Genomic DNA, 15676 nt, shown 5'->3' with positions numbered 1-15676 from the left:
CGTTGATGCAATTCTACATCATTTCAATGTTGATCATATCCTAGTTGAATCAAGGTTGATTCATTGTCAGGATTGATTGAAAATTCAATGTTCATTCCATGTTGATCATAGCGAGCACTTTCAATGTTATTTTCTATGTCAGACATCAATGTTGATTCCACTCTTCAGCCTGACAAAAACACAATGTTGATTCAATCACTTTTTGCTATCTGGGTTAGCGTCCTCCAACCCAGCGGGAAGAATCAGTGTGACAGAGACCTCTGGTTCCTCTCTCTGCCTGATCTCCCTCCAACAGAGACTGATTTATGGAAAAGGAGACTTTGGTAAGATGAACATGTCACACTGCTCTCTGCTTCTGAGCTCTGTGAAAGATGACACGTCTGACACTAAGACTGATGACACCATGCAGGGTGGACTGTTGGAGGAGGAGGAGTGGGGATGGATTAGAGGCAAAGATAAGGGGGAGGGGGGATAAGCACAGAAGTAGGTGAGAAACAGAAGGTGAAAAGCGTGCGCTCGCTCTCTCTCTCTCTCTCTCTCTCTCTCTCTCTCTCACACACCATGAGCTTGTAGATCTGCTGTTTTTTGAGAAATCTTGAAATGTGTGCAAATCTTTGAATATATATATATACGTTTTAAAGCGAACATTGTTAACTCCTATCTGTGCATCGGGGGGGGGAGGGGGGGGTCCCTGGAACAACAGACTTTGGGGGTCCGCGGCCAATTACATATAACTTTGGGGGTCCTTGACATGAAAAAGTTGGAGCACCACTGATATGGCAACATAAACGTTTTTTCAAAAAGCTGTTTGTAGAATATTCAGGGTGTCCGCTGGCCTAGCGGTCCAGGCACATACCACGTATGCTGGTAATCCAGCTTGACAGCGTGTCGTGGGTTCGACTCCCGATCCCGACGACCTTTGCTGTTGGCATAAAAGCCCCCAAAAATATCTTAAAACTAAATAAATAAAAAGATTTGTACAAATGTTCACCATTTTTCAAAAATAGCAGATCTATACAAGCTCATTGCACGGCACTCGGTGCTGCGCTGTGAGCTTGTATATCTGCTATTTTTTCATAGCCAAAGAAATCTAAAAATGACACACAGATGCGTTCCCGGTCTTAATGGGTTAAGTATCCAAGAAAAACGTGACCTCCTGTATTTGGGAATATTATGGGTTTTATCCAGGTACCAAACGTGAAACATTACATAATGGATTATTTCCAATTTTCAATACTTTTACTTCTACTCCACTACATATCAGTGGAAAATATTGTACTTTTACTCCATTACAATTAATTGAAAACTTTAATTACTAGTTACTTTGTAGATTATTACAAAACACAATAACCACTTCAGCCCTATATATATTTCGGCCATTGAAAATAGCAGATCTACAAGCTCACAATTAGGGATGTTAAACGACTCATATTTTGCGAGTCGACGTGTCGGGGCCAAAAATCGACGTGTCGATCGACTTTTCTCTCTTTTTTTTTCTCCCCTTTTTTTTCATGCTGCGCAGCAGTTGAGGAGCGCGCATATTGCTCCTTAAGCAGAATAAGCACCAAAACTGCGCACAAGCTGCAGCTGCACCCATCATGATAATAAAAATGAGACTTTATTTTGTAAACGAGTGTTTATTAAACACGGAACACTTTTTTAATCCGTAGGCTATATACAGCAGCCTAACAAACAAGGCCGACATTTGACAAATTATAATATATATCAGACTCAGCACTCCTTCCCGATACCAAATAATAACTGTCAGTAACACACACATTGTAAAACAATATATGGCCTGGATATATAAAATAAACATGCATTACAAAGTAATGTAACTGTAAGTACAAAAACAATTGCAGCTGTTCCAAAATAAATGGACACGTGGCGTCCAAAATACGCCTAAAATAGGCGAAAATACTAAATAAATTATTAGTAGCAGCAAAACATCAGCCAGAACTTAAGGCTTAGCTAACAGTGCAAAGTCTGTGCAATAAACCAACACTTGCAATTATCGTTCCCAAGCCGCGTTGCGAGGCCAAAACAACAACGTGGACATTCGCCCTATATCGGGACATTTTAACAAAACAAATACAGATGTGCCACTTCAAAACTTCACATGTCCTGCCATCGCCAAGACAGTACATTTTCAGGGGATTCCCAGGGCAATAAGAGGGACAAAGAAGGGCATTTAAAATGATGAATTATTTTGATGATCACTGCTTTTATGATGCTAATTAATTTGAGCAACTCTTCAAATCACCTTTCGCCTCATAATGAGTCTGACACCTTCTCAACACACATTCTTTTGTTCTCATGCATATGTATGTCTGTTGAAGGGAAAAACGGGGGGGTTTAGTGACAACTTATTTTCAGGGGCAAAACAGTGCAATTTTAAGGGCAGAACAGGGAGGAAAACATGCCTTTTCAGGCCACTTTCAGGGAAAGAACAGTAACGTGTGAAGTTTTGAAGTGGCACATCTGGTAGCCTTCAAAAAATAATTATAACATAATTAAATAATAAAATAATAAATCAGTAGACCATTAAATACTAGGCTACAAACAGTAACACAAAATTAAATTAACTCGATTCAGTCAGCAAGCCGTGTTGCAAAACAGTTACACAGTTAAACAGGCCTATACTGTGTCCTGGACATTTTTAACAAATGAAAACAAATAGCAGCTTATAGTGTCAAAATAACATCCTTGACCTTGATCCTAGTACATCCTACCATTCTAGACTTAAACCAACGACTTGTTCTTGTTCAAAAACAAAAGCATGTCCACGTGATCAGGGGTCAGCCGAGTACGAAGCCTATTTAATATCAATCCCGCAGCAGAGAAAACCCTCTCTGCTGGCACGGAGGTCGCGGGAATGCACAAGTAATGTTTAGCCAAGCGTGACAGTTTCTTGTACCTGTTCTCGTGTAGTTCCCACCACACACCAGGGTCTTGTGAGGGAGAGATGCCGTCTTCCCCCAGGTAACGCTCCATTTCCAACTCAATAGATAAAGGCGCCTCCTCGGCGAAATATTCATCCCCGAAGAAGTCAATCATTGCATCCGCATGTTTCGCTCTTTTTTCGGGCTGCGCAGCTGGCTGAGCGACCCCAGGCGCGTCCTCGTCCTCCTCAGTAACATTAGCATCCAAGGCCGGGAGATCTGACAGCAGAGTAGTAACCTTTTCGTGGACAGCTTCTCTGATCGCGTCGGTAGTGAACCTGAGATGCTTGTGTCGTGGATCCAAAAACGATGCGATCATGGCCGCTTTCTCTACAACCCCGAGCTGGTCCAGCTCCATGCGAGAGTTGAGGGACTCTGACACTTTTCTCTTGAATTCCGACACTTTCGCAGATTCCTCATCTGCGGGTTTCAGATACCTGGTTGATTGAATACTTTATTAACAGTTTGCAAAAAAAAGCATGGTGGCGTGGCACAGATATATACAACATAATGCATACTTTTAGTTATTTCAATTCATCGACACATTTAAGACAATAAAATACAATCATATGCAAAAAAACAACATCATACACGAGTAGTAAGTAAGTAGTAAATTAAGAAATTAAGGCACTAAACAGTTTGGGGGGGGGGGGTCTAATGATAAGCTGCCTTTAGTTTGACTTCTTTTTTTTTTTTACCTGGAGAGTAGAGTGGCTGTCATAGGATACACCATTGAGATCGACACTTCTTTTTCTCCGCACACTGCTGTTGTGGCAGTCTTCAAGGAACGTAGAACAGGCAACATCTCCTCCATGATGTGCCAGTTTGTATCAACGAGATCCAGGGTACGAGCATCTGAGAGTTTAGTGACATCACGGTCCGACAGTACTGCAGCTACGGCCCATCGCTGCTCCAGTAAGCGCTCGAACATGTCATATATGGAATTCCATCTAGTCTTCACGTGTTGGATGAGACGATGGTCACCCTTGAGAGCTTGGTCTTTCTGCTTCACCTTCAGCGCCTGCGTCGCCACGGTGCTATGATGAAAGTGTGAGACAAGACGCGCTGCAGCCCCAACAGCACTTGTGATTGCTCTCTCTTTGAAGCCGTCATTGATGGCGAGCTGAAGCGTGTGTGCAAAGCATCGATGCAACTCCCACTCCGTGTACCGAGAGTTTGCCAACACAATATTCGTTGCGTTGTCGTGGACGCAGACATCCACTTTGTCCGCTATGCCCCAACTCTCAGCTGCGGCCTGCAGAACGTTGGCCATATTTTCTGCAGTATGTCGCTCAGGCATGGCTCGTGTCTGCAAGATGGCACTCTTCACAGTCCAGCCTTCAAAATAGTGAGCGGTTATTGTCACGTAGGACTCTGTCGTCAACCCTGTCCAAGCGTCAGTGGTAAGAGCCACTTTCTGAGCTTTAGACAGAATCTTACGGAGTGAGGCGGCCATCTCTTTATAACGTCCCTCCAGTCGCTTTGTTATTGTTTGGCGACATGGTACGGTGTACTCTGGTTCGAGAAATGCCATAAGCTCAAGGAAGCCTTTCCCCTCGACAACGCAAATTGGCATGATATCCTCCGCTACCATCTTGACAGTCAGCTCGGTGATCTTAGGTCATCACAGTGCCGAGGTTTGACTGTGAAGTCTTCCATGGTGCTTTGCTTCGATGAAGGCTGTGGGTGTTTCGATGCAATGTGATTTGTCATCACAGTTGTAGACGAGTGATAAGCATATCTTTTGCTGCACAATTTACACTTCACAGTTTTCTCGTCAATCTTAATGAAGTGATCCCACACCGCACTCCTACTCTTATTTGCAGCTGCCATTTTCACGTGGGCTTTCACTGTGCGCAAGCAGGAAGTAAACAAACTAGTAGCCGGTAACCGCGTGCACGACACATGCACTAAGCAGCACAGACAGTCACACACACACACACACACACACACACACACACACACACACACACACACACACACACACACACACACACACCCGACCTCCCAATTGGAAAACATTTCATTTCATCATTTTTTACATTTTGAACTGGCTATTATGGAAAACAGTAACGTTTTAAAAAAAAAATAATTAAAAAAATAAATAATAATATTTTTTTTATTTTTTTATTTTTTTTTATTTTTGATTAATATTTTTTGAGTCGAGATAAGCAGGAGTCGAAAATCGAGTCGAAAATCGAAATTTAATCACATCCCTACTCACAATGTGTCGTGATGAACCAAAAAATGGGTACTTTTTCCACCACTGCATGCAGGCATGAACGGAGAACGGAGAATACAAAAGCTACAAACTAATATCTCTGCCCAATTAACTCCGCGATTATGAGGAAGCGAAACAGGTGCTCTTTGGAGAGGGTTAATATGATATAATATCTCTGCTCCTTGTTGCTGCAAGCAGACGGGGTCATGCCTATGTTCCCTCAGCCCTATGTTCCCTCAGCCCTATGTTCCCTCAATCCCTAACAAATTTATTTTATCCAAATTAGTCCCTATGTTCCCTCAGCCCTATGTTCCCTCAACCCTATGTTCCCTCATCCCAAATTAGACCCTATGTTCCCTCAGCCCTATGTTCCCTCATCCCAAATCATACCCTATGTTCCCTCAGCCCTATGTTCCCTCATCCAAAATTAGACCCTATCTTCCCTCATCCCTATGTTCCTTCAGCGTCACATATGGCCCTTCCATAATGTGCTGTTGGGGTCACCTGTTGGGTTCCCCCGGGCTCCCCAAGGTATCCCCCAAAGGTATAAGACTATATATAGATATATTATTAGTAAGTTATAAGTTATAAGACTTCATAAAGTTTTCTTTACACCGATGATGATGGTGACCACAACATTAAATTGTGGCTACGTGGTGCAGCTTCGACGGCCCGCTGCTCCGAAAGCCCACCAGTCCAACAGCCGTCCCTGGGCGCGGAGGTGGACCGGGGACCCCCGGGGGTCCCTGGCTCCGGAGGCTTAACCCGACCGGTCTGTCGGTCGGGTCAGGCCTCTACAGCCAGGGACCCCTGGGGACCCCCGGGGAGGCCTCGACGGACACCCGGCTCTCCAGGCGGTCCCGTGGACCCACTCTTAACACATCGGGTGCCAGCGTTTTTTCATAACAACTTACGTTGGGTGCCAGCATTCTCCCCATTGACTGCGCTTTACTGTTTAAATCTGTAGACTCCGCGATGAGCAAATCCACACGAAAAAAAGCATTGATTCATGTTGAGCCATGAGCCTGGCTACAGCCTGGAACCATAACATTACCCTTGCGAGTTACAACGGGGGGGGATCGCGCATCGCGCATGACCGGTTTTCCCCACAGGAAACAGATTCGGAGATATAGGCGTTTCAAAGTAGGAAATAGACAGGAAGCGGATGTGAATTTTTTGTTTGTTTCCGGTAAGCGATCTGGCACTTCCTTCGCAGGATTACAATGGGTGCTCCCAGAGCTGCTCTAGCCCCGCCCGCGCGGAGAAAAACGAAAAAGACCAAACTCATGGTTCAGACCGTGTTCGGCACCGAACCGCCACTATGTAAACACACGGTTCAGACCGTGTTTGGCACCCGATGTGTTAAGCACCCCTCAGCGGGCGTTAAGTGAAGTTACAGACCGTGGCCCAAGCACCGCGGGGACCTGGTGGTACAAACCAGAATAGTCGCCCCTGGGACTATTCTGAACTTAGCGCGTCGGGCCCGGCTCACCGGCCGGTCCCGCGTACCCACGATTAAGCACCCCTCGGCGGGCGATAAGTCGGGGGGGGGTCCCGCGGCCTACAGACCGCAGGTACCTGGTGGTACAAGGGGTGCCGCAATAGTTATCACGCCCATTAGCAGGGTCTTGTTTCCTCGCTGAAGATTGTCTTCTTTCCTCTATGGTCTGAGCTGATTTCATTTCTCTTGGCTATGGTTTCGCTAGGTAGCTGGTAGGGACAGTGGGAATCTCGTTCGATTAACTCGGGTGCAGCCACTGCTGAGTTGCGGGACAACCGCGGTGCCGGGCACAACCCACATAGATACGTAGCTGCTCGCAGGTTCATGTCAAGTTCCCCCGCCCCCAACCCCATCAAGGTAACTTGCCTTGTGGGTCCACAATCGGGAACTTTGGTTTACTCAACTCCTGCGTGCGCCACCTATGTTGTCTACACCCATATCAGTTACTGTCCCGGCGTGGTCACTTGGCAGTGACTGCACGCCCAACTCAGACGAGTCTGCAGCGCCCTTTAAGACAAGCATATGCTACAGGATCAACCAGGTAGGCCTCCTGTTCCACCACAGAGACAGCGCGCCCAGGTGAGGCGCGCACCGTGGGGTTGCCGGTCCGTGGAGACTGCCAAGGCCCCCCGTGAGAGGGGCGGCGGGAGCTCCCGGCGGCGAAGCTCCCCACGGCCAAGCTCCACAGGTACGTTCTAGAGCGAGTGTGCGTCCCGACCGGGAGACTTTTTCACAGGAGGGAGGCAGGGACGAGCGGGACGCCTCCTGGGCCACGGGGAGGGGACAGGGAGGTACGACGCGGAGATCCACAGACGGAGCCTCACGTCGGGCGAGGCTCCGTCGCCCTAGCTATCCTATGGCACCAGTCGGCCCTTGTCCGTAGCTTCCCCCTCTCCACCAGGGGAGAGCCAGGGTGACCTGAGGCTGCAACACTTCAGGCTGCAACCTCCAGGATCCATGGCCCTGCGAGGCACGGGGACGCCCCCGAATATGGTGCACCATGTCCGGCCATGGTCTCTAGCTACCCTATGGCACAAGTGGCCACTTTCCCCCCAATGCGAAATTTCACGCATGGGAGAGGCAGCGAGCCCTAAAGCTCCTGAGCCTTCCGGAGCTTTCTTCGGGTTTTTCGGCCACCGTTTGCCCGGGCAGCCACCCAGGGGCCCGGGGGGGGGGGGGGTACCGACACGTGCGCACCCCCGGCCCGGATCCAACGAGCCCTCCGCCGGCCCCGAGCGACCCACGGACCGGGAGGTACGGGCCGTTTTAGCCCGAAAAAGCGCAGATCGACAAGCCGAAAAAAGTTGGAATTTTAGGCCGGGGGTCCTCCAGGGGGTCCCCGGGGACCTCTGGAGCCCATGCGGACACTTAGAAAAAAAAATCGAAATTTTTCAAAGAACCATGATTTTGGGGGTCTTCGCCGCCCCGTCGCTACCCCAGGAACTGGAAGGTGCCTCTTCCTGGGCATGATCCCTAGCTATCTTATGGCAAGAGTCGGCCCTTCTCCCTGGCTTCCCCCTTCCAGCAGGGGAGAGGCCAGGAGCCCTGGGCCTCCCGGCAGACTGGCGGGTTCACACTCGGTTGCTCTACCCGCTCCGGGAGCCACCGTCCCTGGGCGTGGAGGTGGGCCGGGGACTAGTGATGAGCGGGTCGGGTTTTTTCATGCCCCGCCCCGCCCCGCGACGGAACCCAACCCGCCTCAACCCGCCCCGCGAACCCATATATAAATCTATGGCTCAACCCACCCCGCGACCCGCGATGTTTTTTTAATTCTGTAAAATCATGGTTAGAAAATAATCCCCAAGTGTATTCAAACTGTTTTATTGTTATTATTCTTATTCTTATTAGGAATAAAGACAAAACAAGAGCATGTGATCATTTTATTTTTTTTTGCGTGTGAGAGCGGCTGACCCGCTCACCCACAGCCCGCATAATTGCCTCTGAAATTCTGACTCGACCCACCCGCGCCGCAGGTTGACCCGCGGGTTACGGGTCGACCCGCTCATCACTACCGGGGACCATGGACTGGGGAGGGCGCCGCCTTGTGGACACGGCCGGTATTGCGCCCCTCGGCCACCACAGGCCTATCCAGGCTTGTGGATCTGCTCTTTTTCCACGGCAGGACTTTGTCCCTTTTCCAGACCCACGACCGGGGACCCCCAGGGGTCCGCGCCGGCCGCCCTTACCCGCCTCGGGAGCCACCGTCTCTGGGCATGGAGGTGGACCGGGGACCCCCGGGGGTCCCTGGCTCCATGTGGACACTTAGCCCCATCGCTTCCCCCAGGAAGGTGCCTCTTTCTGGGCATGGTCCCTACCTATCCGATGGCACCAGTCGGCCCTTCTCCCTGGCTTCCCCCTTCACACAGGGGAAGGGCCAGGGCGTCGGAGCCGCGCCACGTAACCTTAAATTGTACGTGTTGAAAGCATGTTCTGGGGGTACGTATACGTGTACATTATGTCACAAGGAAAACTTGACCATGATGACCATGACCATGACTGACCATGATGCTGACCATGCTACTGACCATGATACTGACCATGATGCTGACCATGATGCTTGGGCAACATGATTGGTCAAACTTAATTGCTTTGACCTGGTCAGCTGAGACACATTAAACTATATGTATAGTTTCTCTCATCAATTCAAATTCAGACAGCTGTGAAACTGACTGATGTTAAATTATATTGATAATTTCTCATCAATTCAAATTCAAACAGCTTTGAAACCTATAGGTACCTATAACAACAGCTGCAAAGAATTACTGATCATTGCAGTGAACTATTGAACTTTTATCACAGCTAATAAAGTAAAATATTAATAATAATAATGATACATGTCTATACTAATATCGAGCTTTTGTAGATATCCAAAACAACTATATTACAAAAAAATGAGTTTAAAGGTATAATAAGCTATGTAAAACTTAGCTTATTATAAAAAATAAAAAAAATAGAGGGGGATTTAAATGAGTACAAACAAAGTTTTCTGGGGTCCTCCCCCAGAAACGTTTTAACACAGTAGATACTGTATTAAAAAGGGAGTTTAATACTTTTATCAGTCATAGGAAAATTATGGGTAAATTATTTTATTTTATCCATTACAACCCTAAACTTATAGAAATCGTTTTGATGACTGAAGCAAATAACCACTCCTGATATTGACATAATTCTGACATGATACTGACCACCATGATACTGACCATGATACTGACATAATACTGACATAATACTGACCATGATACTGACATGATACTGACCATGATACTGACCATGATACTGACATGATACTGACATGATACTGACCATGATACTGACATGATACTGACATGATACTGACCATGATACTGACATGATACTGACATGATACTGACCATGATACTGACATGATACTGACCATGATACTGACATGATACTGACAGACAGACAGACAGACAAGACAAAACATTAGAATATTATGGGCTGATGGAACATAAGGCTGAAGGAACATAGGGCTGAGGGAACATAGGGTCTATTTTGGGATGAGGGAACATAGGGCTGAGGGAACATAGGGTCTAATTTGGGATGAGGGAACATAGGGCTGAGGGAACATAGGGATGAGGGAACATAGGGCTGAGGGAACATAGGGCTGAGGGAACATAGGGCTGAGGGAACATAGGGTTGAGGGAACTTGAGTACGCTCCCCAAGCAGACCATATGGCACACATTATCAGCAGGGGAGAGGAATGCAGAGGATACTGACAAAGGGGGAAGGGATGACAATGAAGAGAGAGAGAGAGAGAGAGAGAGAGAGAGAGAGAGAGAGAGAGAGAGAGAGAGAGAGAGAGAGAGAGAGAGAGAGAGAGAGAGAGAGAGCTCATCTGCCATCAACTCTGAATGTCCTTTAGCTCCAGAGGGGGCTCTATGCACAGCAGCCATATTGTGAAGACATTCACAGGTGGTGTTACCAATGATACTAATGAAGGCTCTGTTCTGGTCAAACAGAGTCAGGGTGCTGATATTGTGTGCATGTTGGCTCACTGGAAACACTCTGCTACACCAGTGGGTCTAAAGTTGGGGTCCAGGGACCCTCATGGGCTTCCAAATGGCCCCTTACAGGTGTGTAACTCTGAGTGTACAAATGTTACGGGGGTCGTGGAAACCACTGTGCTACACTAAATGGAACAGAGCCTTCATTAGCATCATTGGTAACACCTGTGAATGTCTTCACAATATGGCTGCTGTGAATAGAGCCTCATGGCTGGTTTCTTAAGTTTATAATGCTCATTTCTCCATAGAGAAATATAGATGTTATGTCTATATGTCCGTATAGATGTTATTGAGACAGGCTGAACATGGATGGATGTGTACTGTTATAATGGCTTGCAGAACATGTACAATATGTAGATTACTAAATGGTGCCAGGAACTGTAGAGCATTTACACATTTTTTTATCGGATATGTTTCCTGTCTCGCTACAATGTCCTATCTGAAATAAAACTTAAAATGCCAATAATTAATATTATACAAGAAAGAAAGAAAGAAAGAAAGAAAGAAAGGAGGTCATAAAACATGAGATCAATCTTCAAGGCAGACCTCATGAGGAAATAAAGCAATAAGGCATCTGGCAGTAAGTAACTGCATTTATCATTGACAATGAGTGTAAATGATTAAATGTGGCCTGCCGCCTCTTTAATAATGCAAAACATCATGTACCTATCCAAGGGATTTTTTTTAACAATGCAGTAAGATTGATCCCCTAGTTTTAATAACTTCAGCAAAATATCAAATTAGTAGCCAATATTGGCACCGTGGCTGTTTTAGGATGAAATAAAGGGTGCTTTGAAGACATCGCTATAGTCTTTTAATACACTGTTGGTTCTGTCAGTGACAGTGTGAGGGAGAGATTCATCTCCAACCAGACACTGACATTAAACTATAGCCAACAATTTCTGGCCAATTAATTGTACATGAAAATGAGAAGAAATGGCGTACAGTAGCATGAGATGTACACAGAGATGTACACAGCTGTAAGCATGGTGGCATATCATGCTATAGCATAGTCTCGGGAAATAAACTTCAGAGCTGTGTGTGTGCGGCAGCAACGTGGGTTCATAACACGTAGACCTGCACTCTGCCTTGCTGCTTTTATAGATTCTAATCACATTTCCCTACTGTAGCATTGTGGTTAAATATGTTCTAGGCAGCCTCATGTGTGACTCATGTTCACATTAGAGGGAAGCACATAATAATGAACTGAGGAAAACTTGCACAGAGAAAGTAGGAAGAAAGTATTAAAGTAAGGATGTTAAATGTGTATTTTGTGTATAAATATGCATATGCATAACATTAGAGTATGGATTGACTGGGTCAGGGATGGACAGACAGAGAGATATGAAACTCTGTGGCTACCGGAGCAGCAACAACAGCAAGTGACCATCCATTCAGCATTAATAACAGCTTATCTTTAATCATAGAGAATAACACATTCATATCAGCTCATCATTAATCATAGGGAATAACAACACAAACATCCCAGTAGACTCAACTCTTACGTCAAACTATTTAATAGATTAATACTGCAGCTTGGTGCTGTGGAAGTCTTAGGCATAAGCCAAGGTTTATCCTGCTCTTCTTATCTACTTCCAAGGCTCAGTGTGTATTTCATTACAGCACATAATCCTAGGAATACTTTGCTGTATTCTGTCCTTCTGAAAGCTCGGTTCTCTTCAACCACCTTCAAAGTGTCCCAACACACCATGGAGGACAGCAGGTGTACCATTACACCATGGAGGACAGCAGGTGTTCCAGTATTCACTGCTTTGAGCACAGATAATATCATCACTCAAATGTATTCACACATATTGTCAGGGTTACAGTCCAGACTCCTGGGCTCTAGTCCCCCAAAAAGTGTCCTACATCCATATGGTCCAGGTAGGATATAAAAGGACAGCAATGTCAAAGACGAGGCCTCAGGACCTTTTAGTTAACAAACACACACACACACACACACACACACACACACACACACACACACACACACACACACACACACACACACACACACACACACACACACACACACACACACACACACACCTGGCATCTACAGGAGCTAAGAGAATAATTTATCTTGATCCTACAGGACTGTGAACAATGTTACCTCATTTTAATCTGCTACCTAGCGTCATTTAAAGCATACAAAGGACATTAAATGCGTGTGTGTGTTAGCCTTATTGTTTCTTGTGAAGCTCTTTACACCAACAGGCAGGACACTTGTCTCATGTGTGCACAGAACACACACACTCACTCACTCGCACGCATGCACGCACGCACGCACGCACAAGCGCGTGCCAACCCGTTCTCACTCCCAAGGCGTTACATTTTGCCGCTCTGTCAGAAGCCCTGAAGCCCAACAAGTTTTGACATGACATGACGCCATGGCGATGTTGCATGTTGACAAAACTATACCTAAACCTAACCCTAATCCTAACCTCACAAAAATATGCCTAAACAAAGGGGCGCCGATTTATGTCCGCGCTACTGGGTGCACACAATCGTTTTTTTTTTTTACTTTAATGCGGTTAATTTGGTGCAAAATTTGGACTTCATGAAGTGTAGATGTCGGAGGTCTTTTCTTTTTTTGTGATGAGTTTGTGATGGGTGCTCATCATTCCTCCTGGGTGCTTTAGCCCCGAGGCACCCACAGTATCGGCGCCCTTGCCTACACCTAACCTTAATCCTAACCATAACCTCCCAAAAACTGTGCGGAGAGAGATAAAAAAAAAAAAGAGTCGTACCCATGGTGGGGTGCAATCATGGGAGGCTGCGGTTACTAGTCAAGCTGGTTGGCGAAAGGGCCTACTCTGTGTGGAGTTTGCATGTTCTCCCCGTGTCTCCTAGGGTAGTTAATACCCTCACAAAAACATGTAGTAATCCTGGTCACTATACTGCCTCCCCCTGGTCAGCCGGGGCACCTGATGGAGGGGAAGGGAACTGGTTGGAATAACGTGTTCCTTCCACGCGCTACTGTACATCCAACCAGGGAAACTCACAAGAAGGTCAGTTGGCTCTCATGCACTGAAGGAGGCATGAGCTCGGCCCTGGCCTCCCTAGGCTGGTGGGGGGAGTGTAGTGCCCAGGATCACTTAGCAAATTGGCACCGGGTGAAAAAAGGGTTGCAAAATTGAGGGATAAAAATTTAAGAAAAAAAAAAAAAAAAAAAGCGCTGCTAGCAGGTAAGCCACGGAGGCAGCTTTTCAAACCCCAGATTCCAGTAGTACTTGAAGCTCCAATTTGTGTCTTGTCTTTTTTTTTTTTTATCCCTCGATTTTTGTAACCCTTATTTTTCACCCGGTGCCAATTTTCTAAGTGATCCTGGGCACTACACTCCCCTCACCAGCCTAGGGAGGCCAGGGCCGAGCTCATGCCTCCTTCAATGCATGAGAGCCAACTGACCTTCTTGTCACCTGACAGGAGGGAGTTTCCCTGGTTGGACGTAGCGCGTGGAAGGAACACGTTATTCCAACCAGTTCCCTTCCCCTCCATCAGGCGCCCCGGCTGTCATGGGGGAGGAGTTTAGTGACCAGGATTACTACATGTTTTTGTGAGGGTATCAACTACCCTGAGAGACACGGGGAGAACATGCAAACTCCACACAGAGTGGGCCCTTTCGCCAACCCCACCTAGGGTGTGGGCGCTGATGACGCGGAGGAGGAGACACGCCCCCAGCGCCCCCGGCGGGAATTGAACCCAGGACCTTCTAGCTGTGAGGCGACAGCGCTACCGACTGCGCCACCGTGCCCTCGTGTCTTGTCTTTTAACACAAGATAGCAGCCTTCAACAATAGCGGTACACTCAGTGATCAGGTCCGTTCAGAAATCTGCACGTCAAGTAAAGAACGGAGGAGCAAGCTTCCCATATAGCCACGTGCGAGAATGCGCATACATGCAGTACGCATGGAGCATTGGAAATGACAGAGCGGCAATATATGATGCCTATCTGTGAGAATGTGTTGTATGCGCGCACGCACGCACGCACGCACACACGCACGTACGTTGAGAAGATTAACTAGAAAAAGAGAAGAAACAGAAAAACTAAAACGGTCAACAACGTTGCTCAATGTTCATCAAAACAGTCAAATGTATCCTCGTGTCTTGTTTTACACGAATCTTCAAGTCAGTGTAAAAACACTGAAGGCAGAAAGAGTCGCAATCCTCTTTCAATTAAGAACACTTGAGATATTAAGACAAATGTTAAGCTGCATTTTTATATCAGTGTTGATTTATATGAAAAAGCACAACTCTGGTTCCACTTACATAATTAAGTTATATTCTGATGATTAAATAGGCTATTTTGGGGCGCGTAGAGTCATACTGTATCACCTACTGTACCTATAGAGTCAGTCCTCCAGACACAGTTTATCATCACAGCATTGAAGAGCTATTTCAATGTGAATTCTCTGCAGCAGAGGTGAGTCATTCTGATAGGAAATGACAAACAGGAACCATGGAGGAGAAAAGTGCTGCTCTCTGAAACAATGATGAAATGAGCAGACACACATCTCACATGTTGTGTCTCTATCCTTCTCTCCATAAATGCTCTCTGAAGGGTTTCTAAATGTCTACTTCAGTGTGAATCTACATCAAACGTTCATGACAGAGGTGACTGATAGTTACCGTCCAATGAGAGCTGCACATGATAGTTACCGTCCAATGAGAGCTGCACATGGAGAGAAGCATTCCAGGATGCATGGAGGCTCATGTTTGTTTTTCCTCCTGTGAGACTGAAGTGTCTGAGATTCATTGTCATTCTTCAGGTTGATGAACATCATTTAGCACTGAGCAACAGGAAGTGGAAACATCCCCACAGGAACCACATAATGACCTCCATGCTGCTGCATATGGTTATGATGATTACATAGAAAATAGGACTTAATTTTGGAGAAAAAAAAGTTAAAATGTGTGTAAATCTGTTTTTCTTTTCAAAGCGAACATTCGTAACTCAAATCTTCGCTTCTGGGGATTCTCCAAATGT

The 15676-nt window shown here is 46.3% G+C and overlaps 1 protein-coding gene across 1 annotated transcript; it reads right to left on the bottom strand.

Annotated features, from left to right (window-relative positions):
• Nucleotides 1-2742: 2742 nt before the first annotated feature.
• On the bottom strand, nt 2743-4398 carry LOC311044455 (E3 SUMO-protein ligase ZBED1-like; the record flags this gene model as incomplete). The annotated part of the gene is made up of 2 exons (XM_084056057.1): nt 2743-3379; nt 3641-4398. The coding sequence occupies 2 exons, from the start codon at nt 4396-4398 to the stop codon at nt 2743-2745; spliced, it is 1395 nt and encodes a 464-aa protein (XP_083912183.1).
• Between the last annotated feature and the right edge of the window lie 11278 nt (nt 4399-15676).

The sequence above is a fragment of the Gymnoscopelus microlampas genome, assembly GCF_963454915.1.
Source record: "Gymnoscopelus microlampas genome assembly, chromosome: 1".
Lineage (NCBI taxonomy): Eukaryota > Metazoa > Chordata > Actinopteri > Myctophiformes > Myctophidae > Gymnoscopelus > Gymnoscopelus microlampas.
The sequence above is the reverse complement of the archived record's forward strand: the minus strand, read 5'-3'. Positions and strand labels throughout refer to the sequence as shown.